The 18,242-nt window shown below is 38.3% G+C and overlaps 1 protein-coding gene across 1 annotated transcript in view; it reads left to right on the top strand.

The window, feature by feature from the left end:
- Positions 1–18,242, top strand: part of PHEX (phosphate regulating endopeptidase X-linked) — a 110,703-nt gene that overhangs the window by 70,372 nt on the left and 22,089 nt on the right. Inside the window, exons 14-16 of the mRNA XM_009665368.2 lie at positions 3,010–3,087; positions 4,717–4,820; positions 11,498–11,556. Of these exons, the coding sequence (XP_009663663.2) occupies positions 3,010–3,087; positions 4,717–4,820; positions 11,498–11,556 (241 nt within the window). The remainder of the gene's footprint in view (positions 1–3,009; positions 3,088–4,716; positions 4,821–11,497; positions 11,557–18,242) is intronic.

Raw genomic sequence — 18,242 nt, 5'->3', positions numbered from 1 at the left:
GAATTATGCTGTTAGTCAGCTCCATCCTAGTATTTATTCATTATAGAGTAAATAGTTGTGTTTCTTACTTGCTCAAACTTCTAAATCCCAAATACTGTGATAAGAATTTCTTAAGTAACTAATGCAATAAAGTAACATTTTTTCCTCATATTTATCTTACAAAATAGAAATAGCTTCGGGCATTGATAAAACATCAAGCATCATTGTGATAGTTAAGTCAATCTAGGTCAGAACAGCTGTTGAGGGGCCTGGAGGAATCATCCTCACCCTTGGAGGTGTTTGGTTAAGGAGTGGGACTTAAAAAGGCCAAAAAATGGCGATTCCAAGGTGCTGCTCTCGCTGGGCTGCGATGGAGGAAGAGACTGAGTAGGATGTGGCTGATAGTCCACAAAAACCCTACTAGCAATTGGCGGCCAAACTATCCATGTGGTGAAGGGGATACAAATGTGTACTCATCATGACTGTGAATTAGCACCTTAGGTTTGAGGGCAGGGTCTGTCATCACTTCTTTCCGCGAAGAAGCACACTTCTCTGTGGTAAGGCTGTCAGACCTGGGAGCCTGTGAGGTGTGAATATCTTTGCTTTCATTTGGAAGGCAGTCTAGGAAGTAAGAGTGTTTTTAAGGGATAACGTAACAAGGAAAATGCTTTTTTGTTATGTGCCAAAACACGATCAACAATTTTTTGATCAATATTGTACTGCTTAAAGCATTAGTGAAATGACTTTGTACTGACGCAGTTAATCCTTATCACTTCTGTCAAAACCACCATCAATTTTTGCAAGTTGCACTATAAATTGTTTTTAAAGGGATGGCTCTTTATTATGTAAGTTACGTTCTTTATTGCATCAGTTTTGTCAAAATATTAAGGGGGTCAGTTATGTATATTCAACACAGAGGCTACTTCATTAAGTGATTCAAATGATTACCATTTTTGTGTACGGGATGAACTGTTCTGCACATACAAAATATTTGAATTCGCTTAACTTGTTTAAGCAGCTGACTTAGTAGAAATTTAAACTGATGAGTTTTCCTCCTTGCTTTCTGGAGACTAATATAACAACTAGTTTTGAAACTGTGGAAGGGAAAGGGAAGTTGTCCAGTCCCTTGCAAAAGTTCAGTCGGCTGGACCTGACAGCACCATCAGGTAAAAATTAGATGCTCTTCTATTCAAGCTTGCAGACTAATTGCGCTTCCCCCCCCTTCCCTTTTTTTTCCACAGACGTTTAAAAATATCTTTTAAAGGCTGCTATGCCTTCTGGAAAACTGAGAAAACATTCTATTGAGACTTAATTTGGCTCATTTCATATTTTCTGTTCAGCATTTGTCTTCTTTTGTTTTTTTTTCACTAGGGATATTTGCATGACAATGGGATCTTTCTTGCTTAAGAGTTCATCTGCTCCTGCTGCTAATTTCCCACCTGAAGTTGTAATCTTCTGTTTGTGACATCTTAATTATCTCAACCGCAATTAATTGTGATGTCACAAATGGAGGATTATGACTTTGGGTTGGAAATGAGATTGAGAAATTGAAGGAGTCTCAAGAAGACTCTTGAAAAGTAAAAGGGGAGATATAGAATAATTTTGGTTAACTTGACATAGTCTCCTATTAGCTTCCTTTTTACAGCTGTGTAACAGCTGTTTCTAATTCTTGCCATCTTTGGTCTTCATAGGAGGCCCTGTTGTATGAGACATTGTGGAGGGGAAGGAAGGGGTTAGGATTTTATTGTGGAGGGAGCGGAATCCTCCCTTGAACAGCCACCCTGTCCACCAAAAGGCAAATAGAAGTAGGTGGGTCACCAGCGAGGCTTGGGGGTCTACTCACAAGGAGTGAATTGCAGGGTTAGTATGCCCATAGTTGATTTAAAGGCTGGACAGTTTATATTTCATGTCTTGCAACATTTGCATGGCTTTAGCCTTGTGTTTGAAGAACAATATTGTTAAAAGAAGAGCTTTTCTAGGGCAAGAAGAGTAATCCAGGCTTAGGGAGGAATTATGTTCAGCTTCCCCAAACTATAAAAACCAAAAGCTTTATGCTACCCTAGTCCGTCATGGGTTTAATTTATTCTGTGGCTTTGACATATTCTTTTTCTATGCGAGTCCTCTTATTCTTCTGTATCTTTCTACTTTTCCCTTGAAAATGCATTATTTCCATAGAGATTCTGGATGACTGGGTGGCCCCTTGGTTTTTCTGTGTTTTCACGAGGACATTATTAAGCTTGTTTACATACTTATGCCATGATTGCCAAGTGGGAAAACTTATCCACAGCTACTGTCGCTTCACACCGGAGTGTTTATATGGGTTGTGCATAAACACTGAGACCAGTTCATGACTCTGAAAGAGAACAAACGTAAGTTAATGAAAAGTGTCTTATTTTAACACTAGTATTGTCTTCAAGGATAGGGTGAAGACTGTAAAGTAGAGGGATGAAAGTGGAGAATGAAGATGAGATCAGCCATGCGATCTAAAGAAAGTACAGTTTGCTTCAGAAGAGAGTACACCCATTCTTGTTGGTGTAAATGGAAGTGACCTTTAGAGGAAAGATGCCATTCTCTACCTGCTGGGGCCAAGGTTTATCCATATTCAAGTACCAAGTATTTTTCAACAGCTGGATGTGTTCCAGCTGCTGTGCTGTAGCAAAATGGGTTCTTTTCTATTATCTTTTGGAAAACATTGTAAAAATAGGCATTTGACTATCTGATTAACTCAAAAATCATTAGGGCAAATCAGCTGTTAGGAATACGATTTTGCACTCAAACACATTGCCAGAAGTCTGCAAAAACTCTCTGAGAGTCAACAGAATGACTGTGCTAATCTGACAGCATGGGCTGGATCTTTGTGTTGTGATACAAAACTGATTTGTGGCATCAGGTGTACCTTGTAGGCAAGTTAAACTGTGATGCCTTCTGGGAGGCATAATAATACATGATGGGAAAAGAAAGAAAAAAAGCCATGCCCTGAGAAATGGTGAAGTTGTTTGCCAACATTTTCTTCTTCTTTGTTTTTCAAAGGCGAAAGCGGTTATGGCAAAAGTGGGTTACCCTCCATTCATAATGAATGACACATATATTAATGAAGACATCAAAACAGTAAGTGTCAGATTTACAGCTTTCTTCTCTTACATATTGCAGCCATTCTCTGCTGTTTTGCTGCTGTCAGAAATCAAAGCAGTTCTTTTGCTTTGCACCCTTCTGAAGTTCTGCTTGTTTGGTTATTTATACATCTTGAATTAAGGATGCTCGCTCTTGTATCTGAAATGTCAATGCCGAAGTGTCTATGAGATGGCCATCAGGCCTGCTGGGAGTAAAATGTGCCTGGGTGCAAAAAAAATCTTATTGGAATTAGACACTTTTAAGGTTAAAAATACCTTGGCATAAATTTTGTATTTAGAGTTGTATTAAAAAAAAATATATCCTCAAAGTAAAGGTCTTCACAAAAACCTAATACCTTTCTCCTCAGAATATCATAACTCCTGTGCACCATATATGCTCTTCCCCTTTTCCAGGCTATGCATTTTACTTATGCTTGTTTGTTATAGCTGTGCCTAGAGGTCCTCAAAATACAGCCCCCGTGTGCTGAGTGCTAGGCAAGAATGCTATGCGGGGGCACTTGTTCCTTATGACAGACCTGTTTAGCCTAGTTAAGGCAGGAAGGCAGATGACAAAGAATAACATGTATTCCCATTTTCCAACAGGGTAACTCTGGCATGTAGATGATGAAGGGTATTACCTGGAGTCACAGACAATGTAGAACCACAGATTGAACCCTGAACCACCAAACGCCAAGTCATAATAGAATCATCTTTGCCAGAGAACATGAGTTAAAGAGGAGCATAATTTTTAGAGAAACCTGCGAAGAACCAACTTTATAAGCCCAGTCCTTGTTCATGGAAAGAGTAGAGAGAGATGGTACTGTGAACCTTTGTCCCCATTGTAATGAGGGCGAGGACATGACAAGCATTACCATTCAGGGTAGGGAATTACTTGCCCAGATAAGCAGAACTAAAAAACACGTGTTAATCAGGATTGCAAAACCGTAGTTTGAAGTATAACTTGATCACAAGTCCTAGGATTGTTTCAGACTGATGATAGGGATATCAGCTGGATTTGTAAAATATTAACATCCCCTTTTCTTGCATGGTTAGTCATGTATGTGGGCTTTGCTAATAGAGTCGGGAGCTTATGGAAACCTGGAGCCCTACGTCTGTAAATACCACTGAGTGTAAGAAATGATAAGAAAGCATGGCAGAATCCTCTCAGGGAGCAGAGTATAAGATATTTGTAATGAAATGCAAAATAAGCTGAAAAGAAAGGGCCTTTGTAACATTTTTGAATGTGGTTCTAATATACACTTTCAAAATAAAACCACTCCTATTTCCTTATGGAAAAGAGTCTGACTTAACAATAACCACAGAAACGCGTGATCTGCAGTTGATCACTGGGTACCTTTCTGGTTTCCTCAGTTGCTCTCTGCTTCTGGTCCAGGCAAGAGCTTTTCTGATGTTCCAATCCTTTGCGCAGATCTGTTCAGCCACTGCTTTTCTTTTCTAAACAAGCTTTAAAAATATTTATTCTTCCTACTAAATGGGAAAACTTTACTTCCTTTGATATTGGCTCAAAATTAGGTGATTATTTGTTTAAAATAAAAGCTCTAATTGTTTCATGTCAGCTTTTGTTTCCTGGACATATTTTTAAAATGCCCATGCTTTATCCATACAGATGAAGTTTACAGAAAGTGACTATTTTGGCAACGTATTACAAACGCGCAAATACACAGCCCAGTCTGATTTCTACTGGCTTAGAAAAGAAGTTCCAAAAACAGAGTGAGTAGACAAAACACAAATTTACATAATCTTTTAAAATATTTTAATTTATTTGTTAATTTATATAGTTCATATACAGTATCATATTACAATAGGGAAAGTTTACAGGGAAAAAACAGTTATTCAGCAACTTCTGTGGATATTTTTATCATAAAATAGCTTTTTTTTTGTTAAGTTCTAGGTATTCTTGTTCTAATGCACACTAATCATATGCTTGCAGCTTAAACTTTAAATTTAATGAAAAAAGGGTAATTGAATCTCAATTAAAATTGGATTATGTCTCTTGGTCACAGTTAGAATTTAGAATAGTACAGCAGGGATTTATGAAATTGATTTTCTAAGAATGGAACCATTAGTAAGAGATAATGTTATTATTACTAATAGCAATGAGCATTGTTAGTTACCTGCTGTTGATAGCAATGGTATGGAATAAGACATAATTTAATTTACATATGTTACATTTATTTATTTGTAAACCTGAGAGTACATATTGTGTTGCACACAGTCATCACGTACATGAGAGAAGCGATCTCTTTTCTTACTGGTGGGTAATCAAATCCTTAAAATGCAAATTAAAACCTAAACAGAAGTTAATTAGTCTAATCACACTCCTTAAAAATGACTCCTTTTACACAGAGACTTTGAAATCAGTGCTGCTGCTTAGTTTCTGCGGTTTTATTTCCTTATGGCGCCAGTAATTCTTGCTCGTGCTGAACAATACTTTGCTTCAAGAATGCCTCCATGTCATCAGTGAAGCAGGAAAGGGTTGTCAGCAGGACAGGCATATAAGCTCTTCCCAGTGAGGGTGTTAGAATTTGCCTCTGTGTTTTTGCAGGGATGTTTCTAGCTTAATTCTCTCCATGACTTTACCTTCTAATCATACCTTTCTCTGACGTTGTAAGAATTAATCCAAGGGGATGGTTTTGTAGGCTTTCCTGCAGCTTTGGATGCCTGGGCTAGATCATGATAATATGTATTCTCTTCAGACCAACAGTTTCCCTGCGAGCAGTGAAATAACCCTTGCTTCCTTACAGAAATGGAGATCAACAACCTTTATCATTCATCCTCGTGAAAAGAGTTGTGGCTGCACTAATGCAGACCAAAAAGATTCTTGGTGTGATAGGAAATGTCAGCTGTAAGAAAATTAATTGGCAAGTAATCCCTGAAATGTACAGCTCCAGGGCCGTAATCTGAGAACTGTCACATCATGAATGTGCTTAAAAAAATGAAGGATTTACTCCGTTGCCTACTGCAAGATTGAATACTTCCTCCTGCTTGTCTTTCCCCCTTTATTTCAAGGGCTACTTAACGGCAGACTCCTCATCACCTTAGGCTTACCCCAAAACAAGAGATCTGTTCTAGTCTGCTTTTATCTTTTCATTGCTAAAACCAGATAACTAGATCCAGTGTTCATATGTGGTCACAAGGTAGCTCATCCTAAGCCCCAACAAGCTGGAGCAAAAGGGAGTGAATGACCTCTTCTCCCCTGCCTTTGCTACAGTGCAGAGGGGAGAGGTGCATCCAGTGGGACACTGGTGGGGGAGGAGGACCTACCAGTCTAAAATATGTCAAATCTGTCCTTAAAAATATCAGTTTGCTGCATTTTAACTAGAGACTACAGCTTTCTGATGTTTTTACTTTCTCTTAAGCTTTTATCTTTCATGGCACTCCACAGATCATTGGTCTACATTGAAGCTTGGCACTGTTATAATAGATAATTTCCCTTGGGGTTTTGTTTCAGTTTCTTTTTTCTTTTCTTCTTTTCCGTAGTTCAGTAACTTTTAGCAAAACATTTATATTTATAAATAAATGGCTATTATAAGATGGTCCATGCTGTGAACTGATAAAGGTACATAAGAAAATGTTTTAAAATATTATAAAAATATTTAAGGAAATAGTTTAAAATAACATAAGAAAGAAACCAGGTAGTCTGCCATATAATAGAGTAATGTCACCCAGAAAAGGTAAAACACTATATTCATTTACCAAACAGTCCACATTTCTCAGCAATATCATTCCAAACTAGACTCACTTTCCTCAGCACCATCAACTATATGGAAAATCGAAGTGGTGGTTCACTCCAAACCTCAGCAAGAGAATTGTGAGACTGACAGAGGAGCTGGAGGTAGAAGACAGAGCATTTTGATAAAACAAGAGGATTGGTTTTGGGAATGTGGGTATCAAAGCAGAATATTTATTCAGGAAATTCAACAATTTCATACTCTAAGAAGGGGAAAAAATTCCCCAAACCAGGAGCACCTATCGAAATTCCTTGTCTCCTGTTTTGCTGCCTCCTGACTTAGCAGTTTACAGGATTAGCCAGTTTACAGGAAAAGGAGCAGGGAGACAGTCAGGTGCAGCACTGCTCAGGCTGCAAGAGGGGGGCTATATCGGATGTCTGAGACCCTGCTGGTCCCAACAAGCTGCAAAGGGGCCCTGCCTGCCCATCCAGGACTGGCCTCCCCCTGCAGGTACCACAGCTACCCGAGGCAGAACTTGCTCTTTTTAACACCTTGGTTCACTACTGTCAGGTTAGAGGGGAAGACAGCTCTGAGTGGTGCTGGGCTGGATGCGGTAAAGGACAGTGCAAACACTCGCCTACCTAAAGGCAAAAGCAGACATGAAGGAGGCTGGGCAGGCAGTTGTCTGCAGGAGGCTGGCCGAGCTGTCAGCTCAGAAATGCCGTGGGTGGGCTTGCCAGCCCTGGAGAAGAGAAGGCCAGAAAGGAGCCGCCTGGAGCCTTTTCCTGTTCTTTGAACCTCTTTTTAAGCAGTGATCTAACACTGGAGGTTGGGCCCAGCCTTACCGTCCATATTTTCGGCCCAGCCCCAGGGAAGATGGGAGGCAGTCTGGTCTGTGAGACTGGTCTATTCCTACCAAGGAAAATGTCTGAAAATAGACTAACAGGTGAGGGGGAAATACACTTTCAAAAGTCATCTTGAAGATCGCCTTCCCTTTAGAAGTTTTTCTTTATATTCCTTTCTTATCTAGGGAAGAGGTCTTGCAGATTGCAGCCTATTACCAACTTTGTCCTGTCTTTTACTTCTAACCAGCTTAAGGGCATTATAGATTCACAAGTTCATTTTTTATTTACATGGGTTTTTTTTATTTTTTCTTACTTTAGACTTTGAACACCAAATTCTGTTCCACCTGAGTGATTTCTTCTAACTCAGAAAGTCAAAGAGAACAAAATCACAACTTCAATTTAAGCTTTATAGAGATTTAAAAAAAATAAAGTTTTCCCCTGTACTGTAGCTCTTCCCAGTCATCTCTCTTCATGATTGCCAATGTAGTACACTGCACTCTTAACTTAGAAAGGTAGATATTATGGAGGCAGTTGTAGCATAAACAAACAGCTAGGAGAGGGGCTGCCTCATTTGCTAACTCAGTGCAGGTTTCAGATTTCATTTCTGCAAGAGAAATCTCAAGCTTACATGTGTCAAATCTGCAGCATTATAATGTGCTGAAGTAGTTGATAGGTAATATTACAGGGCATCACTCAAAGCTGTCCCTCTTTCAAATGCATATAAGAAGTGGAAATTCTTCTAGCTTTATTATTTAGTTTGTAACTAGTGGAAGCTTAGAGTTTCTTATGCTTGACCTTTTTCTATCCTTCTGTAAATAGATTTTTTTATATCATAGAAAAGTCAAATGCACTGAAATTCTAACCAGACCTAGTGCAAATGCCCAGGTAACCTGACTTCAAACAGGAATGTGAATGCTGTTCCTAAATCTGCCTCACCTTAACATTCATAACCTCAACAGATATTCACTACAGATCATGTAGTAATTTGAAGTATTGCTAGTTAAGGTCTGTCACTGAATGCTCACTCAATCAAGGAGCTCACTGAAAGCATGAAGGATGTGAGGTGAAGTTATTCTTCTAGTCTGAAAGGAAGTAGTCAAAGTTATTTCTGTTCTTCTTATGGAAAATGCTTCCTAAATCTTTTTGAGAGTGACTCAAAATGAAACAACAAAATGCTGGAGTGTAAATATGTTCCTTGCTAGAGTGTCTAAATGCCAAATACAAAATTAAGCTGTGCACATTGTTTGTCACCTGAGAACTCTTCTTCATGGCTTCTTGGTATGGCTAATACGTCCTCTGTTCCTATCTATTTAAAAATATAACAATTTTTTGCAGAATAGTTCTTCAGACCTCATCATGTAAGAGAAACTTGTAAAGAATGTAGTTCACTTTTACCCTGTTCTGTCAGTATTTGGATTTATACTAGGCTCAAGAAGCAGGATAGGCTCGGTCCTTGCTGATTACAGTTGTGCTGGTGGGTAGACCATGAAGAAAGGAGTCGCCTCAGGACAGAAATGTTGTGATGAGTCATAAGAGCTAGTCTAAGAGGCCCTACCTATGAGGTAGGTCTGTAGGCATGAGAGCGTGGCAGCCGTGGTGTGACCTGCTGTCTGGCCTCCTGTGGCTGCAGAGGGCGCACGCCGGCCTTCCCAACTGCCTCTGCGGTTGGCCTCAGGCAGAACGAGGTGTTTTTGTGGTGACTAGCCATGATGACTCCAGTGTGGCCCCAGGGACTGCAACAGTAAAGAGTGCAGGGAGAGGAGCAAAACACAGTCTATTTTGAAGTATCTGTTATCTACTTTAGGCGCTTGATACTAACTGTTGTGACTGGAAATGAGGAGGTTCTATAAGACACACACTTAAAGAAGGACTTGTAATAAGGGTTCATTGGTCCGGAAACCTTTTCTATGCTTAGGTGTTGTTCAAGAGCATACAAAGCCAATTGTAAGTAGAACAAACCGGCAAGGTGAGATGGAAGTCACAATGAGCTGTGCCTATAGTGAAAGTTACAGCCAAGTTCAAATTAAAACTTTAGTGCTTCCGATGTGTCCCTTGAGGCTTCTCTCTTTGTCAAAAGGGACAGGATCCTTCAGGGCTGCTGCTAAGCCTTACAGCTTGACTGGAAAGCAGGTCCCTCTTCACAAGTGGCTGCCTTGCATCCTCCAAAACAGTTCAGCTGATTGCTTCTGTGAACAAATATGAAATTACAATATAGTTAATTAGGCCCTCTAATGTTTTTCTTTATCCTCTCACCACAAACGTCCTTTTTGCAATTTTCCATTATCCCACTACATTATTGCTGACATTTCATCTCTTTATTATAGGAAAAAGAATCTTACCCTGCTCCTCCCTGTCAGAATCTCCTAAATAAACAAAGCTGGGGGGATCTTCTGTGCCAATTACAGTCTATAATGCGATGGATGGTTAAGATATTTACATGACATCATCTTTTGATGCTTTCATTGGTTAGTTTTCCTCGTTGCTGTGTTGTAAAAGAAGCCGCCCAGCTTTGCACATGAGAGAGGCAGATAAATGTATTGATAAAAGGCAGAGTGCTGCCATTCTAAAACTCTCCTCTTTGTTGCATTGTTTATGTGAGGACATCAGTTACCAGCAAAAAAACACAATGAGGATCAGCAGATAACTTGTTTTTTTGATTGTACTATTTTAAAACAGAGATTCTGTACTTGAATTGTCACTGCCATCATACATTTTTCCACGTTCTGATAGGTCTTCCTTTGTCTTACTCTTTGTTTTGCAGCTCTTATCTCCTTTCTTTGGACTAAAGTTTTCAAAGCAATTACACTGCATTCCCTGCTTTGGATTTGTAAAACTTTAGTGTAATATATTGCAAGAGACATGAATATTTTTCCGGTGAGGGCATTCATTACAGCTGTTTCTAATGTCTTATGAATTAACCACTAACTCTCACCATCTTTATTACTTTAATTGTATCTCAGTTCTTCATTATAAAAACATTAGGTGAAATCTTGGGCTCACTGAAGTCAGAATTTCACCTTGAGGAGATCTGGATCTTACTGAAGCCTACTGGGATTTTTTCTACTGATTCGGGTGAAACTACTGTTGATATATATGAGTTTAGACTAAGGAGGTTCATATTTACTTTTTACTTTTCAAATCTAGTTTTCTTTCCAGTCTGTACTGGAAATCTAACTATAAGATGGAACGGCAATATTCCTTTTTAAAATTTGTTTTGTGATGCAAGAGGTCCATTTGTTTATGGACACACTGATAAAATTAGCAGTGTTCACTGAGTAGGGTACAGAATATGAAACTGTTTATTTCTAATTTTGGTTTCCAGATAGGACCCACTCATATCGCTGGAATCATCCTAATTGTCCATGTGGTTATTCAGCAGAGAGACTGAGGCCACTTCACTCATTTCAAAATGCTCTCCTCTAATTTCAAGAGGTAGTTTCTCCACGCATGGTTGAAAGACAGGTATAACAAAACCTAAGAGAGTTTTTGCTGCTGCTCTTAGTGTTGCCTCTCTGTTAGGTGAAGTCAGTACTTCAGTCTGTCAGCATGGCCGATCTCACAAGCGCATTCAGTCACTTAAAAATAAAATAGATTATGTAGTAAGAAGCTTAACAGTTACTCTTGTTCAAATTCATTTCAATGTGCATTTAAATTCACATGCATTCAAATAAAGCCATTAAACAATAGATTTCAATGGTCCAGAAAGTGTAAATAGCACATTTTGAATTGGAGAAATAATTAAAGGTTTATGTATCGTATGTCTTTTAAATTTTAGTTGCTTTTCGCTGAGTTAACTTTTTATCTTTGTTCGTTGTCTTCATAAAGATACATAAGTGTACTGACAGCTGATTTTCTTCTGCCCTTACTACAGGTGGTTTACGAGCCCAACTACTGTCAATGCCTTTTATAGTGCATCTACCAATCAGATCAGTGAGTATCCGACTTTTGACCCTTCTTTTAAAGTATGTGTTTGGAAAATGTATGTATCAAGCTACAGATAATATCTGTGCAGTTCACGTGTTTGTGACTGAAAATCAGATGTGATGGAAATCAGAAGCTCAGAAACATGGTAATTCAGCATGATCCATCTTAAGTTTAGTGGATAGTTCTGGAAAAGCAAGGGCTCATGTAAAATTGAATTGCTGTTGTTCAATGAGTTATGCAGCATCAGCTGAGCTGCAGTAACTGTGTCTGTCCATTGCAAATGTGGAAAATAATGCATTAGCTTAAATCTGTCTCCTTAAAGTTTAAACTAATGTTTCTATCTTCTGTTTGCTGTAGCAGAAACATGCACACACATACCTCCATAAATATACAGTAACTCTTTATAAGTGGTAGTAGCTCAGTCCTATTGCATTAATAAATATGTATCAATAAACATGAGGAGACTGTGATATAGACCAGGAAAGCTAAGAAATGCTCTCCAACAGATATGTTCAAAGCCGTTCACCTTCAAGGACAAGGAGAGGTATCTGTAATTAACTTTAAGTTCCTGGCTGTATAGTTTGAAGTTATTCTGTAAGTACAGTGTAAACTGTCTTACACTAATTTTAATTCCAGGTTGTTTTTAGACAGTAGAACCAGATAATGCCTGGTTTGGAGGTTTATGAGCTAAAACAACCAAGTTTTTTAAAGATGTATATGGTTTTGGATGTTCAGTTCCCATTTGCTTTAACAGGACTTTACACAGAAACCTAACTGACTGTAAAAGTCAATACCTTTACTTCTAAGGCTAATAGTGAATAATAGTGTTATCTTTACACAGGCACTTTTCTTTCTCCTTACTAGCTTTGCAACCTAAATCAGCGTTTTTTCCTCTGTGCTGTTAGGGTCTGGAAGGTTGTCTGCTATAACCTCTGCGATTTTGGTCACCAAGAACAGGCTCGTCAATAATTTCTAAGTGCTTCCCCCTTATTTTCCTGAATCTCTTTTGATCACACAGTGAAGTAGTTTTTGAAAGAGACAAAATGAATGCATCACGATGAAGAGATTGTTGCAGAGAACTGTCAATCCTATATCCTGGTATCTGCACTTACCTATTTCTGTAAATAATTTTTGCCTCTAGATCAATCACTTAACTTATTTTATGACTAAGTGAGCTCACTGGTAAGGTGAGTATGATAATTAGGCAGGTTTTTGATTAAAATTAGTTCTAAGCACAAGACCGCACCACTTTAATTAATGGGCTACCATCATTAAGCAACCACATTTTTGTTGATTGTCTGAGTGAACACTTAAGACAGATTTCATTGAATTGATCAGAACTCTAAAGTAGGTGTGGAAAAATGACAGCAGTTTTTCATCTTCAATTAAGCGCAAAGCACCACTGCTTTTTCAGATGTATTGTGAATGCAGAGAAAGTTTAGCTGGCAAAAAATGAGAACTGTTGCTGTTATGTCTTCTTTAATATTGTGTCCTTTCAAGTTTCAGCAGCATTCAGCTCTCATAGCATCTCTGATATGGCACATTAAAGAAAGCTATAACGAGAGGCTAGAGTTACTGAAGCTAAATTTCACACTTGCTGTGTCTAACAGTGTCACGAAGCAGAAAGCTATCATACGTAACCAATTAGTCATGGGTATAGAGGCAATTGTATTTTGTATCATAACTACTGACCTTCTTGCGCTGCTGGTGTTTGACCTTGAAGTCTGGATAGTGCTGTTCACTGTCCTTTTAAGACTGTTCTTAGGAAGAAAAGGTTTTACATGGATCTTTCTGAACAAAACCCTCTCATACCTGAAAGAGAGAGGTACAAATGTCTTACCCAGAAATTATGACCATTAAGAGGCAAGATACAAAGAAAGGCATGGTCATCTGCTACTGTTGGGTGTGAATATGAAACCTTTATGTGGGAAGTGGCCCCTGTTAGACGTGGGAGGAATGTGCTCAGGTCTGAAGTTGCTGATAAATCTTTGTCACATTACTACTGAGCTTCCATTAATACTGCTGGGAAAGAACTGCACTGTGTGAGACTATGCTTCATGAGCCCAAGCGTACCCATTACTGCGTACTCTTATCTCTGGGCACATCTCGTGCCAAGGAGTTATTACCATACTGCTTACAGCTGTGTTTTTGGTAGCCCTTCATAGTAAGTTCTGTAGGAGCTGGTGAAATGCTAGAAAAACTGTGGCCTTTTTAAAGGCCTAGTTGAACAACAGAAAAAAGAAATACTACAAAACAGAAAGTCATTTGAGAGTGAGAAATGAGCATGGACTCTAGCAAGTTAAAAGTAACGCTGTAGTACAGCAAGTCAACAAAGATTTTGAGGAGCAACTTTCTGATAGCATAGGAACTAATAAAACCTTTTCTCAAATACACTAAAAGGAAAAAGAGTCTATAAGGCATAAAACAAAGATAATTATTCACATTGAAAAAGTTTGGAAGGTTCTTATCCTAGAGCTTTCCCTTATGACAGGTAAGTCCCAGGAAATATCTCAAGTTTAGGGTCAGTAGAAGAAGATGCATTAGAAGAAATTCATAAAATGAACTGTGACAGAGGCGAGAGCCAGATAATATCTCCTCAGGAGAAGAAATTGCCACACTGCCAGCTTTGGTGTGTAGCTTATCAATTATACTGGCCTTAGCACAGGAAAAATAGAAGTGGTAAATGTCAATTTTTTTTTTTTGAGAGTACATATAGAGATATAAATATCTGCAGAAAATTCAGTCTGGCTCCTATATGAAGGAAATTGGTAGCAACTATAACAAAGATGATAATGAATAAACATTTGATGTAATTGAGAAGAGTCAATGTAACTTGGATTTTTTTTTCTTTGTAGAGGAAAAAAAACATGCTTCACTAGTCTATTAGAGCTGTTTGAAATTCAGCAAGCATGCAAATATGCTTGATATAGTATGCTTCGTTCCAAAGAGCGCGTTTGATGAGGTTCTTTCCCAAGGCTATTGGAAGCTGTCAGGGGTCAAGAAAGAAGGTCCTGTCATAAATTAATGGCTGGTTAAAGATGAGAAAGTCAGTTAGGAATAAATGATTTGTTTCACAATAGGTGGGTTGGTTACCAGAGGAATTCCACAGGGTTCAGTACTGGTCGGTATATTAACAGATAATCGGAAAAGGAGGGTGTTCTATTAAGGACAAAGGAGCAGATAGATATAAACTCTTCCTCTGCTACAAATTGCTGGAAGGTGGAAAGGTATTCTAGCAGAAGAATCACTGCACACCTGCCTAATGCTCTTTCTCTACGCGTCTACTACTGGTCACTGCTGAAGACAAGAATGAGCTAGGCAGACTTGTTGTCCGCTCAAGCACTCCTGCTTTTCAGTAAGCAAACAAGATTCTAGTGTGTTCATGGCACATCTATTTTTGCTTTTGGTAAATGAGTTTACTAAGAGGGGTATTTGAGAAAACTGAATTTTAAAATGCGCAATGAAAATTGTTTCTGGAAAGCCACTTCTACGTTAACTGGAAAAGAACTTAACTCCAACGTTAATTCTAAAAATTGAGATCATTCAATTTGAAAACAGAAATGTACTGTGTGATATTATCAAAATAACCCCAGCAACTCCAAATTCAATTAGTCATTGAAGCCTTCCTGAAACAATTTAGAGACAAAGGCATTATCTCTGCCTTGAACTGTGGATTCTGAAAAGGATCTATCATCAGGTACATGCGGAAGTGAAGGAGAACATAGGTGTCCCTATCACTTCTGAACTTTGGGAAGATGCCTTTGCTTTTTTGTGTACAGAACACAGTGAGGTCTATGATGCGTTCCTGATGAAAGAAATGCAAATTCTTCTATCACTAGTCTGCATCATTGACATAAGAATTAAAGAAGAAATCACTGCAATCTTCCTGCAAGTAACTGCAATCTCCACACAAGAGCAAGTTGTTAATGTTTTTAATAGCATTGTGACTACTCAGTTACTCAAAAGAAAAGGTCTTTCTGCACTGAAAGTGGAAACTAATAGAAAGTAGAAACTAGATGATTTTTAAAACGGTTAGATTTGGGAGAGTACAGCAAAAATTGCATGAGCAGTAGACTGTTACAGATTTTGCTGAGCTTCAGTGCAAACATCCTTTTGTTTGCTCTTTATTACTTCACTTGATTTTCATTACTAAGTTATTGATAACTGGAATGGCGATCAATTTGCTTATTTCTGAAAGAGAAGGAACTAGATGTATAAGATGTGCTGCAAAGAGCAGAGTTATAAAATATGGTACATATAATTTATCTTATAAAAGTTTACTCCTTATGTATTTTATACATGTGTTCTTTTTGTTTCCTTGTTGTTCAGTTAATTCAAAGTATGTTAGATTAACAGCTGTGTATGTTTAAAAAGATTGTTAATCATTTTTCAGTTCTAATTGTAAGATTTTTTTAGAATTGTCTAGTTAATTTCCCTTCAGTTGCAGGTATTTAACAAAGGCAACAGGTATATGTCTTTAGATGTTACAAAGATATCTAAGTACACTTCATATAATCAAAGCAGTACGAGTAGTATGTTTTTAATTATGATCACTGGAACGCAAAAACACCTTCCCAAAGACTGTTTGTTTTAATGAGTTCTAGAGCAATCAATGAATATGTGCTGCAAATAGATACAAGTGATAACCAAGACATGCTATTATGCTTCTGTTGAAGAAAAGGTTTTGTTTCATTACAGCATTTAAAATGTTGGCCTTTGAATATGTGAAGGGTTGAAGAGACCTGCTTAGTAGACGTTTGATGTATTTAATTTTCTTTCCAACTGTAAATACATATGTTTCTAGAATACGTTTAAAAAACTAACATTTTGGGGTTGTGAACAGTCATGAAGAGTGAATTTACAGTGAAGAGAGTAAATATGAGCAACACACTCATCAGGTGTGAACTTGAATAGATATATTGGGTAATTAACTACTGTTGATATTATCTCTGTAAGTTTATACCTATGCTTCTTCTAAGTCATTTGTACTTATACTGCAGTTCTCTAGTGAAAGTCAAGAGGCCTCTTTAGAGAACAGCTTCATTACATGTTGCAGGAAGAGGATATAATTTAAAACATAATTTAAAAATTATGTTTGAATTATCATCCATATAGAAAACCACAGATGAGAGCCCATATTAGCCAGTAAGTATCATCTTTATAGAAAGTGGCATGCAGATATTGATGCTGGCAGCTTACTGATGCTTTGAATTGCAGGGGAAAAGTCTTATCTAGCTAGGAACCAAGTGACAGCAAACAGCACGTGGTGTCGTGGTCTCAGGAAGGGCAAGGGGACTGTATGTAGGGGCACTTTCTCTTCCCTTAAGAACTGAAGTAATTGACAGGTTATTGATGAAGTAGTTTCAAGTGCTCCATTAGTTTCCGGGAGGTTAATGAGCATAATGGCCCTGACTGAACGTTTTCTAAGCCCTGTTATTAAGTAAGTTTTAAGAGTGTTAAAGTGAGCCCTGGTTTTCAACTTTCACGATTTACTAGTGACTAGTGTTCTCTTTTATTTGATTACAGTCACTGATGAGGTGATACATGATCCTTGCGTCTGTTTTTTATTTCTTCTTCCTAAAATTGTTATCTATAAATATATAAAATAGGAGGACTTTTTCTTTTTCTCTAGGGAATCTAGAGAACTGTTTCCCTTTCTGAAATAAAGATTAAAGGATCTTGTAAAAACATGTATTCTAGTTCCCTAACATATTGTATTACTTGGCCCACTCACAAACAATCATGCGTTTCTCTTCACGTCACCCCAGTAAGATTGGGAAATGCTGGGCTCTATTTTACGAGCAGGAGCCAGAGCCAGAGCCAGAGACAAGATCTTTTCTTCAGGTGAGGTGGAAACTGAGCCAAGATTTGGGCCAAGGGCTGCCGAGTCCTCTGCTGCAAGATGATAATTTCTCTTTACCTATTAATGAATTTATTCACTACTACTCTGAAAGTAAAGGTTGGAACTCATGCGTAGTGTGGAACACTTACTGTGCCTCACAATTTATGTTTTTTTTTATCCTCGGTACTCACAGGATAAAACTTGAAATTAAGTGTGAAATTCAGGTGACACAGAGGGTTTGACTCTAATTACCTAAATATACGTGCTGAAAGTCATCTGGGATGCCCTAGAGCGCCTGAGACGCCTCTTCATGTCTGGCAGGTCTGAGACAGGACTTGCAGGGAGTCCTTTGCCTCTCTAGACTGGCTTCTGGAGCTGAAACAGGGATCTCCAATGGAAGAGATTCGGTTGTCCACGCATAAGTGTGTGGAGTTATATTAAACAACTGTATCCTGCCCTACTTCCTGTGTTTAGATAACTAAATGACAGCCTAGTAGTCTTCATGTTCAATTCTTTATGTAAATCCTTTGTTTACTGACCAGCAGTTAGTCTTCTGCTTACATCTTATCCATTTAAAACTCTCCATCTGAATTAATTCAATGACACTTGAAAAGCAGGTTACAGCTTTTAAACACATCTGAGAACTGCCAATAAAACAGCCAGCAGAGAACCGTGTATATCACAGAATTAGCATAGCTGTCTCCCACCCCTGCTATTTACATGCTGGATTCAGTAGCCTGTCAGAAGTTGCTTTGAAAAAAGCAGCTAATTATTGGAAACTGTAAATGCACCGACTTGGAATGAGGCTTCACTAGATCTTGCCCTGCTTAGTTAAAAATGCCATGCAATA

Source organism: Struthio camelus, chromosome 1 (assembly GCF_040807025.1).
Source record: "Struthio camelus isolate bStrCam1 chromosome 1, bStrCam1.hap1, whole genome shotgun sequence".
NCBI classification, from domain to species: Eukaryota; Metazoa; Chordata; class Aves; order Struthioniformes; family Struthionidae; genus Struthio; species Struthio camelus.
Note: the sequence above shows the minus strand (reverse complement) of the source record. Positions and strands in the feature narration are given on the sequence as shown.